The sequence below is a fragment of the Thalassophryne amazonica genome, chromosome 7, assembly GCF_902500255.1.
Source record: "Thalassophryne amazonica chromosome 7, fThaAma1.1, whole genome shotgun sequence".
Taxonomy (NCBI): domain Eukaryota; kingdom Metazoa; phylum Chordata; class Actinopteri; order Batrachoidiformes; family Batrachoididae; genus Thalassophryne; species Thalassophryne amazonica.
Window position 1 is genome coordinate 36,228,132 of NC_047109.1, and position 23,001 is coordinate 36,251,132.

Here is a 23,001-nt window from a genome sequence, read left to right on the forward strand (position 1 = left end):
AAAAAGAGCATTAAGAATAATTCATAATGCAGGTTATCGGGATCATACCAATCCACTGTTCATTAAATCAAAGATTTTAAAACTCCATGACATGATTTCATTTAAGACTGTTCAATTTATGTAAAAATAAATAATGTAAATGTAAATAAAGTAAAAAATAAGCAAGTACCTCTCAGAATTCAAGGATATTTTATACAAAGAGAAGGAATATACAATTTAAGGGGTTTGTATCATTTTGAAATTGCGGGCTCAAGGACGACCAGGAAATGCTTCTGTGTCTCTATTTGTGGAAAAAAAATGGAATAAGCTACCTGAGAAACTCCAACGATGTCCAAATATCAATCAATATTGTTTATGTGCACTAAACATGAAGCAGTCCGTCATCCGAATTGAGGCAAAGTGGGTGAAGGCTGCAGCAGGAGGGCCTGCGCTGCCCAGCGCCAGATGAAGTCCAGAGTTTGTTTAGTTTTGTTACACAGGCCACTTGCCATAGAAGAAAATATAACTTTCGGGTTAAGTACTCACAAACTACTATGAAACAGAAATGTCCCTCTGTATATGGAGTTAATGGAATGCCCTGCTGATGAAATTAAATGTTGTACAAATGTTTACAAGTTCAAAAAAATGTATAAGGATAAAATTATCAGTGAATACAGTTAACTAGAAGAAAAATGAATGCAGCTGCTAAAATGTAAGACAGTTATGTCATTACCTCCGCCAAGGAGGTTATGTTTTTGGTCGCATTTGTTTGTTTGTCTGTCTGTCTGTTTGTCAGCAGGATAACTCAAAAAGTTTTGAACGGATTTTGATGAAATTTTGTGGAGTGGTTGGAAATGACAAGAGGAACAAGTGATTAAATTTTAGTGGTGATCCGGACACGATCTGGATACCGATGCTAACGCATTAGCATGTCTATGGCATTTCACAATGTTAAAAGTTAGCATTAAGCAGTTGCAGCTGTCATCACATTCTGGTGCATTTGTTTTCAAATTGTAATATTTCTTAAATTTATTTTTGTTTATATATTAATAATCTAATGATTATTATATACAATTTTAGAGAAAGAGACAAAAAGAATTAGATCACTGTACCAAGGAGGTAATCTCTTTAGGGTCTGTGACCCTGTGGCCTTGTTTAGAGAAGTGTTTCATAAATGTTAAAAAAATCATATATTTGCAGTTTAGTTGAATAATAAATTGAATTTTGTCTCTTATTTGTTTTTGTCTATAAGCACACGCAATATCAATATCAGTGCTCAGATGACAGTAGCTTCTGGGAAAGGTGCAAGTTGCAATAAACTGTGATGCCAAGCACTAAGGACACATGCTATCCAGTCACAGCAGAATAAACTTTTTTTACTACTGAGCAAACATCACTGTTAGACTTTTTTAGGTTCAGTGATTCCACAGCGTGTAGGTGTTATGGCGTCAGTGACCCCATGGCCTTGGCGGAGGTTTGCACTCTCTGAGTGCTTCTAGTTGTTAATTATGTTTATTTGATGTCTGGTGACTGACGAGGAGACGGTGTTGGGGTTGAAATTGTGGACATTTCTGGATGTTTTTGTGAACTTATGTTATAAGGGACAACATTTACAAGATTTATCTTCTATTGTTCCTTGTTCATGGAAATTTTTGTTCATGAATGAATGAATGAATAAAGTTAACCAAGGTGACTGTGTTTTGGGGGGGACGTGGTTTTAATATAAGTGGTGCAATCATGTCGAGTGTAGTTTTGAGCGCTGAGTTTAAACTATCCACAAGTCTGTCAATGAAGGCAGGCCAAAATCAGTGTAATATGGTCAAATTTTCTGCTTCCTGTCAAAACTCTGGCAGCAACATTTTGAAACAATTGGAGACCCCTAATGCTGCACTGTGGTAAACCAGAGAATAGAACATTGGAGTAGTCCAGTCTAGAAGAGACAAATGCATGAATCAGAGTCTCAGGATTAGCCATAGACAGGATGGGATGAATCTTCGCTATGTTATGAAGGTGGAAGAAAGCAGTCCTCATGATTTCTCTGAAGTGCTGGTCAAAAGACAACGTGGGATCAAAAATCACCCCAAGGTTCTTGTTGGAAAAATTGTGAATATGCCTTATTTTGTTATCACTTACTGTAAATGTCTAAAGGAATTGTTTTCTCATGGCATGATTAATGCAAAGTCTGTTTTTCAATACGCAGTGTTCAGATACATGAGGATATCTGAGTTTTGTTTTGCTTAGTGAGAGCAAGTAGAAAAATAGGTTGTTGCCACACATTTGCACGTGGTATTTGTCATCTTATTTTGCTGATGTTGACACTTAACTAAAGATTGAAACTCTCTGTCTTTCCTCGCAACCCAACACTCTGCTCGCGAGCAAAAGATAAACAGTGACTTCTGGTGTGTTTCTTTGATATCAGGTTGTCTGTGATTTCTATTACTGGGTGAACCTATCAGTTCTGCACTTTTTCAGAGTGATGTATAGCACACGAATCTAAGTTAAGCGTTAGCTGGTCAAACTGATGTTGATGTTTCACTGGACCAAGGACCATCATTTCAGTCTTCACTGAATTTAAAAGTTAGAAATTACTAGACATCCAGCTTTTCACTGAAGCAAGGCAATCCTCTGATGTCTTGATGTGTATGAGATTCCCACTAGTATATGACCAAGGGATGCTATATAAAGGAAGAAAAGCAGGGGGCCTAAGACAGTTCTCTGTGGAATCCCATATTTCATCGGAACAAGGTTTGAGGAGATGTTATTGTACAGGACACAGCGAGAGTGAATGGTTAGTTAGGATGTCAACCATACAAGGACATTCGCAGCAATCCCAAAATGATTCTCCAACCTATCGAGTAGAATACAATGATCCACCTTGTCAAATGCAGTGCTAAGATCTAACAGTAACAGAACCGTGGTCATGTCCGAATCCATAGCGAGCAGCACATCATGGAATGGTGTGTTTTGAATGCAAATTGCAGTGGGTCAGAGAGGTTGTTATTCTCAGTAAGGTGGTCCACAAGCTGTTGTGAAACTACTTTTCAAGGATTTTAGAACAAAATGATAGATTTCATACCAGCCCGTAATTTTTCAGGAAAGGTTAGATTTTTTTTTTTAAGTGTTGGTTTAATCACTGTGGATTTAGGAACAGATCCCCAGATCACTGACTTGGTTAATAATTTCCAATGCAGTAGGGCCAAGTCAAGGCCACAGGTCCTTAAACAGTTTTGTTGGTATGGGGTCAAAAAGACATGTTGTGCATTTAGCAGAAACTACAAGTTTCTTGTTCTAATTGTGTAAATGTTATTTGGCGTGACCACTAATAAAGTTTTCTAGACATTAAAGGTATTAGGATCCACCTGGCTACTGTTAACAGAGGTTATCACATTATCAGTAATAAAACACAGTAATGCATCACAAAATGGTACATTTTATTGATTGTGCCCAAAATGAAGATCTTGTTTCCCCGTCTTTCAATAGCTTCTTCGCCATTCTCCTGCTGCTCTTCTTTCTGCCACAAACCACCACTTCCTGTTTCTGTGTTCTCTACCTTCTGTCTTCCAAGTCTCTCGTTGTCTATGAGTATTTGGTGAGAGTTTCCTTGATCCAGGGCATCAGAGAGCAGATTTTGGTGTAGACCCCTGGCGAGTCAGGCAGAGCGCAGCCATTACCCCAAGAGACAATACCCTGTAGCTCCTTGTTACACACCAAACCACTACCACCATCACCCTGAATAGGAGAACAGGAAGAGGAGAGAAACCGTTTAAAGATAACACAATTTCACTGAGTCCAGTGTTTATCCATGTGCCATGTAAATACCTGACAAGCATCCTTGCCTCCTTCCTTATGTCCAGCACACAGCATCTGATTAGTGATCCGGCCTGGGTAGATGGCCTCACAATCCGCATCAGACACAATCGGGACCTCCACACAGTGAAGTGCATATGGGTATAATGCTGAAAGTAACACATATGGAGACCAGCCAATTGATTTTTGTTTAGCACACAATTATTTAATAAGAATATTTTCAAAAATAGTCCCAGAATTTTGTTGGAGATTTGCCAACTGCAGTGATACAAGCAAAGGGAAATCTCTCAAATGTTGTAAGTTTTTACCTCGAAAGTAATAACATGCAGTGGGGTCACTGGTGGCAAAGTGGTTAGTGCACTTGCTTCCAAAACTAAAGGTTCCTGATTCAGGACCACCCATGCCAGTTCTTCATGTAATGTGGACTTGTGTGAGAAAAGGCATCTGGTGTCAAACTAGGTACCAAATCAAACTTTTGGGGAAAACTATCTTCCCGACAATAACCGACATTTGGCATTTTCACGAGTTTTTACCTCTTATTTCTGTTTTGCGTAGTATGAGCATAATGTGTGTTATTCTGAAACTAACCTGACCATTACATCTGAACTAAGTGTAGCATGTGTAGACAAGAACAGGACAAATTAATAGAGTTTTGTCTTACTGGTTGATCATGTCTACTCTCTGCCTCCTGTGCCTTCTGCACCATACATTCAGTATTTGTAGGAAATGGATCAATGAAAGCATGTCAGGTTAAATCAGACTGAGGAGTGTGTGCTTCCACTTGCCACTTTCTTTTTAACTTAATGCACAGTATATTCATTCATTCATATTCTATACCTGCTTGCTCCAATCAAGGGTCATGGGGTGCTGGAGCCATTCCTAGGGGTCATAGGGTGTGAGGCATAGGGCCATAGGGTGTGAGGTGTGAGACCCTTAATAATTTAATATACTAATGTGGACAGCACAGTAGCTCAGTGGTTAGCACTGTTCCCTCCCTGTGAGAAGGTTCCATGTTTGCCTCCTCCCACCTGGTCCCTTCTTGTGTCGTTTGCATGTTCTCCCTGTGTTTGCGTGAGTTCTAGCATCCTCCCACTTCTAGAGGCATGTAGGTTCTGTGAATTGTTGAGTCTATATTAACAGTAGGTGAGTGTGACAGCATGAATGTGTTTGTCTATATGTGGCCCTGCGGTTGACTGCTGGCATGTCCAGGGTGTACCCCCCAACCCCTCGCCCAGTGACCAATGGGATAAACTCCAGCCCCCGTGCCAGCTTTAGTTGGAATAAGCAGGTATAGAAAATGAATGGATGAATAAATTTACTAATACATTGACAAAATGTATTCAGTTACCATGAACATGACACCATTTCATTCTCATCATTTAGTGTCATAATTTAAATCTCTAATTTTACCAGTTGAGTTAGTTTACAGTGGAGTATATGAGAATGTTCATTGCAATGTTTATTGCAATGTCTTAGTGGTGACTTTTGTTATATTGTTTATTAGCCTATAATTGATTGATCACTCCCAATAATTTTTAGTGCCATGGAATTGTACATCTTTAGTTGATTTTAATTTATTAATTGGGAGCACATTAAAAGGATGCAGAGTACATTAAAAAACTGAGGCACTGGATGAACTCAGTTCAGTTATGAGCAGGATTTCCATCTAATAAATATACTCAACAAAAATATAAACGCAACACTTTTGGTTTTGCTCCCATTTTGTATGAGATTAACTCAACGATCTAAAACTTTTTCCACATACACAATATCACCATTTCCCTCAAATACTGTGCACAAACCAGTCTAAATCTGTGATATTGAGCACTTCTCCTTTGCTGAGATAATCCATCCCACCTCACAGGTGTGCCATATCAAGATGCTGATTAGACACCATGATTAGTGCACAGGTGTGCCTTAGACTGCCCACAATAAAAGGCCACTCTGAAAGGTGCAGTTTTGTTTTATTGGGGGAGGATACCAGTCAGTATCTGGTGTGACCACCATTTGCCTCATGCAGTGCAACACATCTCCTTCGCATCATCCGTGAAGAGAACACCTCTCCAACGTGCCAAACGGCAGCAAATGTGAGCATTTGCCAACTCAAATCGGTTACAACAACGAACTGGAGTCAGGTCGAGACCCCGATGAGGACGACGAGCATGCAGATGAGCTTCCCTGAGACAGTTTCTGACAGTTTGTGCAGAAATTCTTTGGTTATGCAAACCGATTGTTCCAGTAGCTGTCCGAGTGGATGGTCTCAGATGATCTTGGAGGTGAACATGCTGGATGTGGAGGTCCTGGGCTGGTGTAGTTACACGTGGTCTGCGGTTGTGAGGCTGGTTGGATGTACTGCCAAATTCTCTGAAACGCCTTTGGAGACGGCTTATGGTAGAGAAATGAACATTCAATACACGAGCAACAGTTCTGGTTGACATTCCTGCTGTCAGCATGCCAATTGCACGCTCCCTCAAATCTTGTGACATCTGTGGCATTGTGCTGTGTGATAAAACTGCACCTTTCAGAGTGGCCTTTTATTGTGGGCAGTCTAAGGCACACCTGTGCACTAATCATGGTGTCTAATCAGCATCTTGATATGGCACACCTGTGAGGTGGGATGGATTATCTCAACAAAGGAGAAGTGCTCACTATCACAGATTCAGACTGGTTTGTGAACAATATTTGAGAGAAATGGTGATATTGTGTATGTGGAAAAAGTTTTAGATCTTTAAGTTCATCTCATACAAAATGGGAGCAAAACCAAAAGTGTTGCGTTTATATTTTTGTTGAGTATATATGTAGCCCCAACTCAAATAAAACGCATCCATGCAAGGTAATTACCTCCGCCAAGGGGGTTATGTTTTTGGTCGCGTCCGTTTGTTTTTCTGGTTGGTTGGTTGGTTGGTTGGTTTGTTAGCAGGATTATGGAAAAAATCCTCAATGGATTTCAATGAAATTTTTACCAGGGGTGTATCTTGGCCTAAATTTTGGTAATGATCTGGAACACGATCCGGATCCAGTAATTTTTTAAAGGATTCTTTATCATTGCAGGATAGGGCCAATTTCAACATTTTTGCATCTAACTTCATGAAGACAGGTCACAAAGGCTGAACAAAAATTAAGTTACGACACAACAATTTAGCATTTCTTTCTCCTCATTGAATAAAATTGTTATTAGAAAATAAAAAAACTTGTGCAGTTCATGCAGTTTCTCTTTATAAATACATTTGCTGAAGAGCTAAGGGTTTAACCACTGAATGTGAAACATGACTGTAGATGCGTGAAACGACATGGAATACGTCTCTTTGCCAAAGGGTATTCCATGTGACGTAGGTGACCCTATGGCCTTGGCGGAGGTTTGCGCTCTCTGAGTGCTTCTATTTTAATTTAATTTAGTTGGGATTACATGTATTCATTAGATAGAAATCCTGCCCATAAGTGAATTGAGTTCATTCAAAGGGCCATTTTTTGACTGTATATAAATTACTCTATTTAGCTCCAAACATAAGCAGCAATGCTACTTTTACTCACACACACACCCACACACACACACACACACACACACACACACACACACACACACACACACACACACACACACACACACACACACACACACACACACACACACACACACACACACACACACACCACACACACTCATCTTCAAGACTTATCCAAGATCGGGTCACGGGGAGCTGGTGCCTATCCCAGCAGTCAACAGGCGTGAGGCGGGATACACCCTGGACAGGATGTCAGTCTGTCGCAGGGCCACATATAAACAAACAAACACATTCACACCTGCACACACACTATAAAGGTTGCAATCCACCTAACCCGCATGTCTTTGTATTTGGGAGGAAGCCAAAGCACCCAGAGTGAACCCACACAAACATGTGGAAAATATGAAAACTTCACACAGAAAGGCCACAGGTGGGAATCGATCCCATAACCTAGCTGTGAGACAACAGTGCTAACCACTAATCCACCATGCTGCCACAATGCCATTTTTATTTAAACTAAATTATGTTCTGAAATGTACTCATTAACTGTAAAACATGCAAAAAATTGCAACTGAATGATGAAATAAATTACTTCTGGGTAATGGCTGTTGCTGGATCATCACTTTCTCTGTCATTCCTCAAACAAATTCCACTTAATGCTGATTGTGTTCCTTCTCCTATTCCTGTTTATTTCTATTCTGGCAGTGAGTCATTGTTTGGCAGTGAGTTTGATGTCAAAACCGCCTGAACCTCAGAGGATAGTCCCTTATGGAGTTTATGGTTTTTATTTTTTTAACACATCACTGCAGAGGAAACGCTATGGAAAACTGTGCCATTTCCAGTGTCCAGATTTGACACAATTAATTCCATTTCTGCTATTATGAAATTCTCCTCTTTTATGAATTTACCTTTTGGGGCCTTATCTCTTATTCATATCTCAACTGAACTCAACAATTCAAACATAACTCAGGTTCATGTAGTGCTCTTGTTATGAAACACCATAGAGAAATAGAGGTGTGGCAGTATGCAGATTGCTGCTGGAGTGTATGCTCCTGTCTGCTTAGAAAGATTAACAGACAAAAGCAAGGGAGTGAGAATAAAATTGGCTGGTATGCACTTATGAATCTTGCATACATGCTTATTTTGTGCAGAGTAACAACATTTCTTTGCACATATTAGAGAATAAGGTCCATTGAGAGGTGATACAACTTTGATACAAGGATGCACTCACTTCTGATTTATACTGTATATAAAGAAAATGTTTTTGCAACTTACAACCATCAGCATAGACGCTTCCCCATCCAGACACTTCACATATGTCTCCTGGTTTGGGGCAGGCGGAGGGCAGGGCCACTGGAGCGACATAGTCATTGATGATGACAGGGTGTGCAAGCTTCATCAGCATGATGTCATAGTCCATGGTCTGATAGTCATATTTCTCGTGCCAATAGATGGCATCCACAGCTATGTACTGTTCTTTACCCTCATAATTCCACAGGTGATGCTCACCCAGGATAGCAATCTGTGAATATGGGCTATAAAGAAGAAGTAGAAAGGGACAGGTCATATTTATTTATCATTTAACAAAGAAACTTTCAACTTTCAAAAATCCATGCATGCAGTACAAACTTTTTCCAGCACTGGGCAGCAGAGATGATCCACTGGTCGTTAATGAGGGAGCCAGCGCAGAAATGATAGCCTATACTGAGTGATACCTGCCAGGTTTGGGTATTAGGTGTACACTCGTAGCCTCCCACAATCCTGTCATCCATGGGGGCTGCCGCTGTGGCATGAAGATAAAAAAAAGTGCTTTATCGTAATCAATAATATCATTAAATCTGATACCTTAATCCTTTTGCGTACACTGTGCATCATGTTACCTGCAGCGCCCAGGAGAGTGAGCACAATCAGGCCAATCATCTTGTGGATGACTCAAGCCTTCCTCAGACCAGAGTGAATGTGCACGGTCTGTCATTTAGTGCATTTATACCTCAAACTGTATCCTCCCCTATACTCACCCATACACACATCCTATCACCCCCCCCCCCCCCCCCCCCCCCCCAACTCCGAATATCCCCAGCTGGTCAAGTCTGTGTTCCCATCTGAAAAAAACTCTTATCACCTTATGTTCCATGGTCATCTCCTTAGTTAATAAATGATCTGTTTTGTCCTTGGAAAGTGTTTGGTTGTTTATATTTTGGACTGAAAATGAATTTGTAGGTCTTCTGCACCTCTTTTATTGAGGCTAAAATTTAATATAGAAGGAAATCACTTATTTTAACAACAGTTTACTCATTGTGGATAACATTTTATGTAGAAAGCAATTCATTCACTGTGTTACTATAAATACTTTAGGAATCCACAAGATCAAACTGTACTTTGAACTACCGCACAGTAAATTTTGCCAAGTAAAATATACTCTGCCAGGATAACATTTGGTCCCAGTCTAAGTAGAGTAAAATACATTCTATTATAGTGTGAAATCAGCTCTACCGTCTTGTCAAATCAAGTGTTTCTACTCCAATGAGAGTTGATTTTACACTGTGATAGAGTTGAATTAGCACTGTGATAGAATATATTTAACGCTGTTTGGAGTGGGACCAAATGTTATCCCAGCAGAGTAAATTTTACTCTGTAAAATTTACTGTGTGCATTGCTCTCAACAATATTATTATTGTACCACTTGGCCTTGTTTTCCAAAAAAATATTTCAATATTCTTATGCTAAGCAGGTGTTTCCCAAAAGAATTATACCTAAAGACATTTAGATTCTTAGCTAAGTGCCTTAAGGCATAAGACCAATAAGACAGAGATTGTAATAAAGGCCTATTGATAGCTGACATCAATTTAAGGTGTTTCTTGGAGTATACAATGCATCCAAAAAGTTTTCACAGCGCTTCACTTTTTCCACATTTTGTTATGTTACTACAGTCTTATTACAAAATGGATGAAATTAGTTTTTTCCTCTCAAAAGTCTACACACAATATCCCATAATGACAATGTGAAAAAGTTTTTTTTTTTTTTTTTTTTTAGTATTTTGCAAGTTTATTAAAAATAAAAAACCCTAAAGGTTCCTTGACACTTGCATGAATTTAATCACTCTCTCTCTCATGCACTGCCCCGTTCTTTTTTCCTTTCTCTCTCCCTTTCGTCTATTTCATGTGTTATGCATTCTTCACAGTCAGTCCCAGTTTCCTTTTCTTGTGCCACACCCTGTCATCTCTCCTGGGTATCATGTCTCTTCTCACCACAGTCTTTGTCTGATCTTATCACAGCCTTTTACGTCTCATGTTTATTTTTCTATTTTCTCATCATATTTTTCCCTGATCATCTTATGCATGGTTTGGCTCTCTACCCCCTCTAGTGTTCATTTATGTATTTACATGTTGTAGTCTCTGTCTTGGCTCTCTATCCCTTCTGGTTTTCATTTACGTCCTTACATGTTGTAGTCTCTGTCTTAGCTCCCTATCCCCCTGGTGTTCTTTTACATCCTTGCATGTTTCTGACTAATTCTGCACCTGCCCAGATCTTCACCTGTGGCTAATTGGAGTGGTTTTTTATTGTGACTCTGGTTTGTCTCTAGTTGTGGGTCCATTGTATGTAATCAATGAATTGTATGTGATCACAGGAAACGTAGTGGACAGGAAGCCGCTTCCTGTCCACTACGTTTCCTGTGATCACTGTGGTTTGTGAGTATTCAGTTTAATTTTGTCACTCTAAGAAAGAAAGACATTCCCTCATTTAAACCTGTCTCTGTGTTGGTACTCAACCTTTTGTGAGCATGGGCACAATTTGGTAGGGGATAGGGGGGACATGTCTCCCCCCCACCTTTTCAACCAGGGGGGACAGAATATGGTATGTCTCCCCCCCACCTTCTGACATATGTGTACTTGAAACATGCTATGCCAGTCTTATGTGCAAACCATGTCAGAATAGTATCTTTGTTTCTGCAAGTTTGTATTTTTAGCAGCATTGACTTGTTTACAACACCTGTTTCTTGTTTGTCACATTCGGAATTTTCTGGGACTGCATTTGCCCAGATTTGAAACCAAAAATAGTTGCCTCTAGGGACTAGTGTCTACACATAAGTACCAATGGACCATATGCTAATTTACTAAATTCTGAAAGTTAGAAAAGGAAATCAGAAAAGCTATCTGGGACCTCAGAAAGCACATCTGCAATTATTGCTTGATCTCCAAAATCAGTCTATGCAAGCGAAATTATGTTCAGTATGAGTGTTGTCATTAGTGCCACTTCGAAAATTAAATTCATGATAAGTAATTTATCCTAAACTTATGATCTGTTGTTTTTTCAAACTTAAGCAAAACAAATCTTGAGAAAACAAAATACAGTATGCAATAGTTAATCATTATTAAGAGCCTGTTCTTTCATATTTATGAATACATTTTACCACATTGCAGTTGTTTTTTAATGAAAACTCAACCTATCATTCTTTTTGAGTTCTACACATGTGGTGATACCTTATTTACACCAGGGTGTTAATAAAATCAATGGTGGCTATTCTCAGAATAAGGTACTGATATCCACAGTTTCCAAATTGCATAAGTCAAATGGTGTCCACTTTATGGTCTTCTCAAAACATTAAAATTACTGTTCTGGATGCTCAGAATGCATCTGAGCTTATCTAGAAACCGTTGGCTTCTGGGGGCCTAAAGCGGCCCCCAGACCCCCGGCCTATGGGCCTCGCACTTTATCCCCCTAATTTCTAGTTCTAAATTGCGCCCTTGTTTGTGAGGGAAAGAAACTCCTCAGTTTATATATTCTGTCTCTCTGTTGGAACTCACCTTCTATGAAGAAAAGGAACTCCTCAGTTTTGTCTGTGTTGCAACTCACCTTCGGTGAAGAAAAGAAACTCCTCAGTTTCCTTGTATGTTTGTGCTGAAATCACCTGCTATGAAGAGAAGACTTTCCTCAGTTGGAACTCACCTTTTTGAAGACTATCCTCTGTTGAGCTTGTTCCTCTGTTGAACCTACCTTTTGAAGAGAAAATAATCCGAAGCTGAACTCACCTATAAGGTTTCTTCAGTTTTATCCTGCCTCCCCATTGACTGTTTGTTCTCACCTTTCATGAATAAACTGCTGTCATTGTTTACTCCACCTTCGTTGTCTGAGCTAACCTGCTTTTGGGGTTCAATTAGTTTTTCTTACCACCTAACCATAACAAAACAGAATGAATGAATGAAACCAGGTTTATTTACAGAAAGCAAATGTGCAACAAGAGGTTTTGAGGACACCTGGAGTGTGGAGGCCGCTGTGGAAACAAGGAGCCACAGTCAAATGGAACCAAAACCAGAGATGATGAGTAAAGTGAACCAACACAGAGGGTGGAGTGGAAACCAGAGCCAAGGAGCAAAGTGGTGATAATGAAGAAGACCAGAGCTAGGTGGCCGGCTGCAGAGCTGACGAGGTGTGGGATCACTGTGGAGAAGGAGGAACAGACACAGGTGAGTGGTGCAGCTGGATTTACCATCTGGTCCACCACAAAAGGTCCAATATAGCAGGGAGCCAATTTAGGCAACTCAGTCTGGAGTGGAATGTCTCTGAATGACAACCGGGGGGGCAGTTGGCATGGTGTTGCGTCCTTCATCCGGAGAAGGGCAGACTGGGCCGTCCTCCATACCCGACAACACTGTCTGATGTAACGGAGATGCCCGACTTCTGTGAGGGGAACAGAAGGGGCAGATACCCCAGAGAGGCTTCAAAAGGTGTTGCTTTGGTAGTGGAGGAGGTCTGTGAATTGTGGGCATACTCCACCCAGGTCAGATGGAGGCTCCAGTTAATTGGATGGGAAGATGTGATGCACCTCAGGATGGATTCCAGATCCTTGTTGTCCCATTCCACCTGCCCGTTGTTCTGGGGATGGTACCCGGACGACAAAGTGACTGAGGCACCAAGTGTGGAGCAGAAGCTCCTTCACATCTGGGAATGAATTGGGGACCTCGGTCAGAGACGATGTCTTGAGGTATGCCATGTAACTGAATAACATGGTGGACTAAAAGGTCACCGGTTTCCTAGGCTGATGGAATCTTCGGTAGGGCCACAAAGTGGGCTGCCTCGGAGAACCGATCAATGACCATGAGGAGGACTGGGTTACCCTGGGATGGAGGCAATCCCCTAACAAAGTCCAGAAACACGTGGGACCTGGGGCGACCAGGAATGGGAAGCAGATGGAGAAGTCCAGCAAGATGTTGGTGAGTAGTCTTGCCCCTGGCACAGGTGGTGCAGGCTTGGACAACAGGACAGCTGGATCGGTAAAGGCCCTGTCAGACCTTGATGATTTAGCCAGCAAATGCCGTCCGCATTAAAAAATGCTGGCATATGTCTAATATGTCATGGGTAAGTTTTGTGTAAGTTAAGAGCATGTTGAAGCACGTTGACGCATGCTTATATACGTCGTAATATGCTGAACACCTCTAAACATTTTGGGCATGTGATGATGGGCATGAAAATTTTCAACACATGTCTGTGTATGACTCATACTCATACACATACTCATGCACATGCGAGACATAAGTTGTAGATAAGTTATGTGATTGTTGACACACGTTTCCAATTTACTCATAAGTTGAAATATGTCAGTTAATGTTGTCCAATGATTGGCGACAGACTGTTTCAAATATTAAACTATCACACATGGAGTGACAGGAAGTTTAACTTCAGGGTCAAGAAAGGTCAAAAATAACTCCCATGGTTAGATCAAACCTGTAAAGATCTGATGAGATCTAGAGACATGCAGCTTAAGCTCTATTTGAAAACTCAATTGGTTACAGATTCCGCAAATTCACTCATTTGCGGAACAAAGTTACTCAAACCTTAAGGAAAGCCAAAGCCAATTTTTTTAATCTCAGTTATTGAGGATTCAAAGGGTAATGGCAAGAAAGTTTGGCAGACATTAAATAAATTACTTGGTAAAAATAGCAAATATGATAATAACACTTTTGAGTTAGATATTGATAATGCTCTGGAGAAAGATCCTAAAAAAATAGCGAATACTTTGAATGACTACTTTTTAAATAGTGTACTCAATAAAACAAATCAGTTTCCCCCCACCTCTGTTGCACATTGTGTTCTAAAATGTGACCAACCCATTTTTCAACTGGACAAAATAACTGAAGACGAAGTATTAAAAAATATTAAAGGATTTAAATGTTCCAAAGCTAAAGATATATGGTATGGATACCAACTTTGTAAAAACACACGTTAATACATTAGTACAACCTATCACTCATTTTGTTAATTTGTCAATTCATCATAAAACAGTCCCAACAGCCTGGAAAGTTGCTTCAGTGACTCCCATTTTTAAATCGGGCTGTAAAACTCAAGTAGCCAATTACAGGCCAATCAGTATTCTTCCAGTTATCTCCAAGGTAGATGAAAAATTAGTGGGAAATCAGCTGATCAAACATCTTGATAAAGGCTTCACACCACTAGATCAAATGCAGTTTGGGTTTCGGTCACACCACTCAACTGAAACAGCCAACTGTATGTTAACTGAAAAGGTTAAGTGTTTATTGGATAAGTATTCCTATGTAGGTGCAGTGTTTCTTGACTTCAGGTTGGCATTTGACACCGTCAATCACAAAGTTTTGCTCAATAAACTCACATACTTTAATTTCTCACCTGGTGCAGTTCAGTGGTTTGAGTTGTATCTTTTAAATAGAACACAATGTGTTACAGTTGACGGAGTCAAATCCTCCTTTCGTAGCTCTCCTGTAGGTGTCCCACAGGGGTCAGTCCTGGGGCCCTTATTATTTTCATTATACATAAATGACCTTCCAGAGGTACTGTATGCTGTGATCTCAATACTCAAATGTATGCAGACGAAGCAGTCATTTACACATATGGTTCTACAACTGATATAACATCTTACAAACTTACCAATATCTTAAACAATGTTCAAGACTGGCTTGATGACAATTGCCTGATGCTTAACACAACTAAAACAGTTTGTATGACATTTTCAAAAAAGACCAGGAGAGAACAGTCTCAAAATGTTGATAGGTAGAGAGGTACTTGAAACGGTATCCAATTTCAAGTACCTTGGAATCATCTTGGACTCGAGACTACGAGACAGTCAATTCAATCAATCAATTTTTTTTATATAGCGCGAAATCACAACAAACAGTTGCCCCAAGGCGCAGACAGTCCCACCCTGAGTGCTTTTAAAAATAAGCTTAGAAAAATGGCTCAAAAACAATCAAACCTGTCAACACAGGTGAGATGTATTATACATAATCGCATGTTTTGTTTTAATTTATTTATCGTAATTATTGTTTGTTGTTGTGTGTCTGAGGACTACAGATGGAAAGTAGCTTTTAATTAAATCTGGCATATTTACACCACCTGTTCATTTCAGTGGGATTCATCATCACAGTCTGGCAAAACTGTAACATTAAATATCTTGTCTTTGTGGTGTATTCAATTGAATATAGGTTGAAGAGGATTTGCAAATCATTGTATTCTGTTTTTATTTACATTTTACACAATGTCCCAACTTCATTGGAATCGGGGCTGTAACTAATGGTCTGTGTCTGGTTGGGTGAGGATGGGGGCTGTGGAGAAACACTGTTTTAACTGGTTCAAGGCCTTGTTGGCCAGAGGAGACTACTGGAAGTGAACCTTAGATGATGTGAGGGCAGTGAGTGGGGGAGCAACCTCACTGTAACCACGGATGAAACGGTGATAAATATTAGCAAACCATAAAAACTGTTGGAGCTGTTTCATGGGGAGGGAACAGGCCACTCAGTGATTGCATTCACTTTCGAGAAATTGGGTTTGATGTGATTGTGCAAGATGACAAAAATGAAGAAATGAGACAGTACTCTGATGAAACTCCAACTTCTCTGCTTTGATGAAGAGACGGTTCTCTGCTGGAGAACCAGGCATACATGCTGGGTATGTGCAGTGGAATCTGGGAGTAGATGAGAACATCATCTAGGTAGATGAAAATGAACCAGTTGAGGTAATCATGCACAATGTCGTTTACCAGTGTCTGAAAGGTGGCGGGAGGGTTGGTGAGTCCGAAGGGCATGACCAAGTACTCAAAATGACCCAGAGGGGTGTTGAATGCAGTCTTCGACTCATCCCCCTCCTTGACACGTAGCAGACAGTAAGTGTTTCTCAGATCTAACTTTATGAAGTCTGTAGCCCCATGCAGGGGGCTGAATGCTGAATCCAGAAGGGGAAATGGGCATTGGTTAAAGACTGTTATTGTGTTCAGTCCCCGGAAGTCAATGCAGGGGTGCAGTGTGCTGTCCTTGTTACAGACAAAGGAGAAACCTTCCTCAAGTGGGGACAACAAGGATCGAATCAACCCAGCTGCCAAGGAGTCCTGGATATAGCTCTCCATTTATTCTCTCTCCAGGCGTGAGAGATTGTACAGGTGCCTGGATGGTAATGTCGCACATGGGAGCACATCAATGGCACAGTCATAAGGATGGTGAGGAGGATGGGCCACGAACGGCCCATTGACCTAGGGGTTGTGCTTCAGTACCCAGGGGTGTCGTAGAACCATGGGGGGCATGGTTGAAAAAACAAAAAACTGAATTGACTCCCTATGATTGCCCGACACCACTAATGTGACCGGCTCAGTCTGGGAAGTTATGACCGGCAGGGGCGTACCGTCTAATGCATGCACTGAAAGGGGTGACGGAAGTGACTTAATTGGAATGCATGCATCAGAGACAAACTTTTGATCTAGGAAATTACCCTCTGCCCCAGTGTCGATAAGTGCAGGGACAGACAGGGACAGATCTTTAAACAAAATGGTAGCTGGGATTTGAGTGCGACCCGATGGTTCACCATTGAATTTGATTTGGCTCACCAATAGACCAGACCCTATGGGCGAGCACTGGCTTTTGGCCACATGGGGCAGGTGCTCAGGATATGTCCCTGAGCACTGCAACAGAGACACTTCCCATCATCCAGTCTCCTCTGTTGCTCTTGGAGGGTCAATTTAGCCCTGGCAAGCTGCATGGGCCCATTGGCAGGAGGAGCTGGAGAACCGGAGAGGGGGGTCCCAGTGGACCTCGTTAAGGATGGCCCTGGTCCATGTCATGGAGGGACCTGAGCGGGAGTAACCTGATCAATCCTCTGGCCTTTCTCCTGCCAGTGCTCCCTCAACCGATTGTCAATCCTAATGACCAAGGCAATGAGTTGGTCCAGGTCTTCCAGTTTATCCCAAACCATCAGTTTGTCCTTCAGGGCATCAGGCAACCCATTTATGTAGACACCTCGCAATGCCTTGGGGTTCCACTTGGGCTACGTGGCAAGGATGCGGAAGTCGATGGAGTAATCCCCTGTCAGAGAGACAGTAGGTGTTGGGAGGTGGAGTGCTTCTGCATGGGGTGGTGGAACACCAGTCTAAACTCCTTGGAGAAGGCAGAGTAGGAGTGAATCAGTGGGGAATCATTGCTCCAGAGGGTGTTGGCCCAAGTCAAGCAACTGATAATATAAGATACTTTACTATCATCTGTGGAATAATATGAAGGGCGTTGAGTGAAAACCAGGGAATACTGCATGAGAAAGGAGGCACAAGAGTTACAGCCAGAGAAGAGTTCTGGATGTATGGTTCATGGGTCTGAGCAGCCGTGACTGAAGTGTTAGTGGGGTCAGAGAGGGTGGTGCTGAAATTGGTCTGACTTTGAGTTGTTCTAAATGGGCAGACAGGGCAGTGATGTGTGTGTCTGAATGTGTTACCTGCTAGGTGAGGAAGTGAACCTGAACGACTTGGGTACCTTCCCAGAAACTCTTCCTTCAGGCTGAAGGCCTGTTTGATGTGTTCTGCTCCCGCTGGATCAGTGATGTTGGCCAGAAACTCCTGTTACAGCTGGACCCAAACTGTGATGTAGAACCCAAATGCGGGAAACAGAATGAATGAATGAATCCAGGTTTATTTACAGAATGCAAATGTGCAACAATGGTTGTAGAGATTTTGAGGAGGTCTGGAGCGTGGAGACCCAGGTTCGGCTGCTGTGAAACAGGGTGCCACAGTCCAATGAAACGAGAATCAGAGATTGCGAGTGAAGTGAACCAGCACGGAGGGTGGCATGGAAACCAGGGCCATGGGGTGAGGCGGTGATGATGACGAATACCTGAGCCAGGTGGCCGCCTGCTGAGCTGAGAAGGTGTGGGACCCCTACAGAAGAGGAGGAACAGACACAGGTGAGAGGCATCCAAGTGCATTCTTAACAGAGCACAAGCGTTAGAACGCTCACAGTCCAAAAAGATAGCTAGAGTTGCGCTGACAGCGCTAAGCTCAAAAACAGTGTAGGAATGCACTAATCACAGACAAGCCTGAAGGAACTGCATAGGAATGCACAGGCATATAAGCTCTATCCCAGAAAATAGAGAGGTCAGGAGACAGTGTTGGGAAACTGAGTTTCTGGCGAAGATGGAAGTGTTAAATCTGGGTTTAAATATAACTGAGTAGATGAGCCACAGGTGCACGCAGATGTTAAGCAGCACGCCACCTGGAAACACAGAGAGGAAACGTCAGAACCAAGCAGGAATCAAGGGAATGAGGCAAATTAGTATTTGATCCACTGTCAATTTTGCAGGTTTTCCACCTACAAAGAATTGAGAGGTCTGTAATTTTTATCATAGGTACACTTCAACTGTGAGAGACAGAATCTAAAAAAAAAAAAAAAAAAAAAAAAAATCAGAAAATCACATTGTATGTTTTTTAAATCATTAATTTGCATTTATTGCATGAAATAAGTATTTGATACAATAGACAATCAGACCTTAATATTTGGTACAGAAACCTTTGTTTGCAATTACAGAGGTTAGATGTTTCCTGTAGTTGTTGACCAAGTTTGCACACATTGCAGCAGGGATTTTGGTTCACTCCTCCATACAGATCTTTTCCAGATCCTTCAGGTTTTGAGTTTCAGCTCCCTCCAAAGATTTGCTATTGAGTTCAGGTCTGAAGACTGGCTAGGCCACTCCAGGACCTTGAAATGCTTCTTATGGAGCCACTCCTTAGTTGCTTTGGCTGTGTGTTTTGGGTCATTGTCATGCTGGAAGACCCAGCCACGACCCATCTTCAATGCTGTTACTGAAGGAAGGAGATTGTTGCCAAAATCTCATGATACATGACACCATCCATCCTCCCTTCAATATGGTGCAGTTGTTCTGTCCCCTTTGCAGAAAAGCATCCCCAAAAAGGATGTTTCCACCACCATGCTTTATGCGTGGGATGGTGTTCTTATCCTCCAAACACGGTATGTGGAGTTGATAACAAAAAGCTCTGTTTTGGTCTCATCTGACCACAAGACCTTCTCACATGCCTTCTCTGGATCATCCACATGGTCACTAGCAAACTTCAAATGGGCTTGGACATGTGCTGGCTTGAGCAGGAGGACCTTGCATGTCCTGCAGGATTTTAAACTGACTGAAAAATATTGCCCTCAGGGCCTGGTGGGAGTTGAGACGATTGGCAGTGTGAAAATATTCAAGATTCTTGTGATCGGTGTAGACTATAAACGGTAATTGTGCCTCCTCCAGCCAGTGCTGCCACTACTCCAAAGCCACTTTAACAGCTAACAGCTCGCGGTCGCCAATGCCATAATTACGTTCTGCTGAGGTCAGTTTTTTAGACAAAAAGGCGCACGGACGCGGGATCCATCTTAATTTCCCTTGTGGAAATAACAAAACCTAAAAAAGAGACCATGGATCTATGAAATTCGCATTTCTCAGCTTTTACAAAAAGCCCATTTTGTAATACCAAGCAACATCTCGGGTGTGCGTGGCCAGATTGGTGGAAAAATAAGGATATCATCCAGGTAAACAAAAACAAACTTATTTAAAAATTCTCGTAATACATCATTGACCAAGTTTTGGAAAATGGCAGGCGCGTTCGTTAGTCCAAACAGCATCACTAGATATTCATAATGACCGGAGGGTGCATTAAAGGCCGTCTTCCATTCATCACCTTATTTAATCCTGACCAAATGATATGCGTTCCGCAGATCGAGCTTAGTAAAAACTGTGGCTCTTTCCAACAACTTAAATGCGGAGGAGATTAGCGGCAGCGAGCCACGGTAATCGATGCAGTGTCTTATCCTTCTTCTCAACAAAGAAGAAACCCGCCACTGCAGGCGACAACAATGAGTGAGTCAAGCCAGCTGAGAAGGACTCCTGAATGTACTCATTAATAGCGTGATGTTCAGGTGCAGAGAGAGATAAAAGTTTCCCCGTGGCGGAGTCGCCCTGGGGAGGAGTTCGATAGCGCAATCATAATGATGTGGTGGTAACGATTTAGCATTGGCTTTATTAAAAACGGCTGCGAGGTCATGGAAATACTCAGGAACCCCTGCAAGATCCGGATTGGAACCCTGCGGAATGCATTCAGTTTTAGGCAGACATAAATTAGTACATGATGGGCTCCAAGAAACAATCTCGCTCTTAACCCAATCAAAGTTGGGTCCATGACGTTGTAGCCAGGGGTGCCCCAGTATGATCGGGTGAGTCATTTTATGATGTTTTTTTAGTTTCTGTTTCTCACAGTTGGAGTGTACCTACGATAAAAATTACAGACCTCTCCATTCTTTGAAGGTGGGAAAACTTGCAGAATCTACAGTGAATCAAATATATATATATATATATATATATATATATATATATATATATATATATATATATATATATATATATATATATACAGTAGTGTTCAGAATAGTAGTTGTGCTAAGTGACTAAAAAGATTAATCCAGGTTTTGAGTATATTTCTTATTGTTACATGGGAAACAAGGTACCAGTAGATTCAGTAGAGTCTCACAAATCCAACAAGACCAAGCATTCATATGCACACTCTTAAGGCTATGAAATTGGGCTAGTAGTAAAAAAAAGTAGAAAAGGGGGTGTTCACAATAATAGTAGTGTGGCATTCAGTCAGTGAGTTCGTCGGTTTTGTGGAACAAACAGGTGTGAATCAGGTGTCCCCTATTTAAGGATGAAGCCAGCACCTGTTGAACATGCTTTTCTCTTTGAAAGCCTGGGGAAAATGGGACGTTCAAGACATTATTCAGAAGAACAGCGTAGTTTGATTAAAAAGGTGATTGGAGAGGGGAAAACTTATACGCAGTTGCAAAAAAATATAGGCTGTTCATCTACAATGATTTCCAATGCTTTAAAATGAACAAAAAAAGCAGAGATGCGTGGAAGAAAATGAAAAACAACCATCAAAATGGATAGAAGAATAACCAGAATGGCAAAGGCTCACCCATTGATCAGCTCCAGGATTATCAAAGACAGTCTGGAGTTACCTGTAAGTGCTGTGACAGTTAGAAGATGCCTGTGTGAAGCTAATTTATTTGCAAGAATCCCCCGCAAAGTCCCTCTGTTAAATAAAAGACATGTGAAGAAGAGGTTACAATTTGCCAAAGAACACATCAACTGGCCTAAAGAGAAATGGAGGAATATTTTGTGGACTGATGAGAGTAAAATTGTTCTTTTGGGGTCCAAGGGCCGCAGACAGTTTGTGAGATGACCCCCAAACTCTGAATTCAAGCCACAGTTCACAGTGAAGAGAGTGAAGCATGGTGGTGCAAGCATCATGATATGGGCATGTTTCTCCTACTATGGTGTTGGGCCTATATATCGCATACCAGGTATCATGGATCAGTTTGGATATGTCAAAATACTTGAAGAGGTCATGTTGCCTTATGCTGAAGAGGACATGCCCTTGCAATTGGTGTTTCAACAAGACAATGACCCCAAGTACACTAGTAAATGAGCAAAATCTTGGTTTCAAACCAACAAAATGAATGCCTCGCAGATGTGAAGAAATCATGAAAAACTGTGGTTATACAACTAAATACTAGTTTAGTGATTCACAGGATTGCTAAAAAAAAGCAGTTTGAACATAATAGTTTTGAGTTTGTAGCATCAACAGCAGATGCTACTATTATTGTGAACACCCCCTTTTCTACTTTTTTTTACTAATAGCCCAGTTTCATAGCCTTAAGAGTGTGCATATCATGAATGCTTGGTCTTGCTGGATTTGTGAGAATCTACTGAATCTACTGGTACCTTGTTTCCCATGTAACAATAAGAAATATACTCAAAACCTGGATTAATCTTTTTAGTCACATAACACTCAGTGGCGGCCGGCCCATAGGGGGCGCTCGGGCGCTGCCCTCCTCGATGTGGAGGGGAAAAGTCATAATATATATATTTTTAAAAAGTATTATCAATGTCAGTTTTACTTAATAGTATGTGCCTACATGTAATATGAATGATTAAAACAACACTTCCTCCAACTGACTCTCATTCAACAGTGCATTTCCACCGACAGAAGCAGAGAACGTATCATTCCTCGTCTTGGGCGGTCATTCAAGCGCCCTTGAAGTGCAGCGAAATAACCAATTGTATGTAGTTGCTAGGGAAAATTAATAAATATTTGGCAAATCAACATTGCCAAAATTAATGGCTTTGGGGTGCCGTAATTTTGGCCCCTACTACAAAAATGCAGGAACGTTAGATTACAGTCAGTGATATACGTGACACTGCAGCTGCTGCTGTCAGTCAGTCAGGAAGAGCGACGACGACGTTTGGGTTATATTTATTTATTTTTATTTTGTCTCCGTGTGTTTTGCTGGAGTAAGTTGAAGAACTCTGGGACTCCTGCTCGTTATGTCTTCCGAGGTTTAAAACGGGACAAAAACGAATTAAATCAATGACACCAAAG

At 41.2% G+C, this 23,001-nt stretch overlaps 1 protein-coding gene across 1 annotated transcript; it reads right to left on the reverse strand.

Annotated features, from left to right (window-relative positions):
• Positions 1-3,389: 3,389 nt before the first annotated feature.
• Positions 3,390-9,432, reverse strand: LOC117513787 (anionic trypsin-1-like). The gene is made up of 6 exons (XM_034174016.1): positions 9,427-9,432; positions 9,170-9,248; positions 8,919-9,072; positions 8,565-8,824; positions 3,799-3,935; positions 3,390-3,708 (listed from the first exon to the last, which is right to left on the reverse strand). Exons 2-6 carry the CDS (start codon positions 9,207-9,209, stop codon positions 3,556-3,558), a joined length of 744 nt encoding a protein of 247 aa, XP_034029907.1. The 5' UTR covers positions 9,210-9,248; positions 9,427-9,432; the 3' UTR covers positions 3,390-3,555.
• Between the last annotated feature and the right edge of the window lie 13,569 nt (positions 9,433-23,001).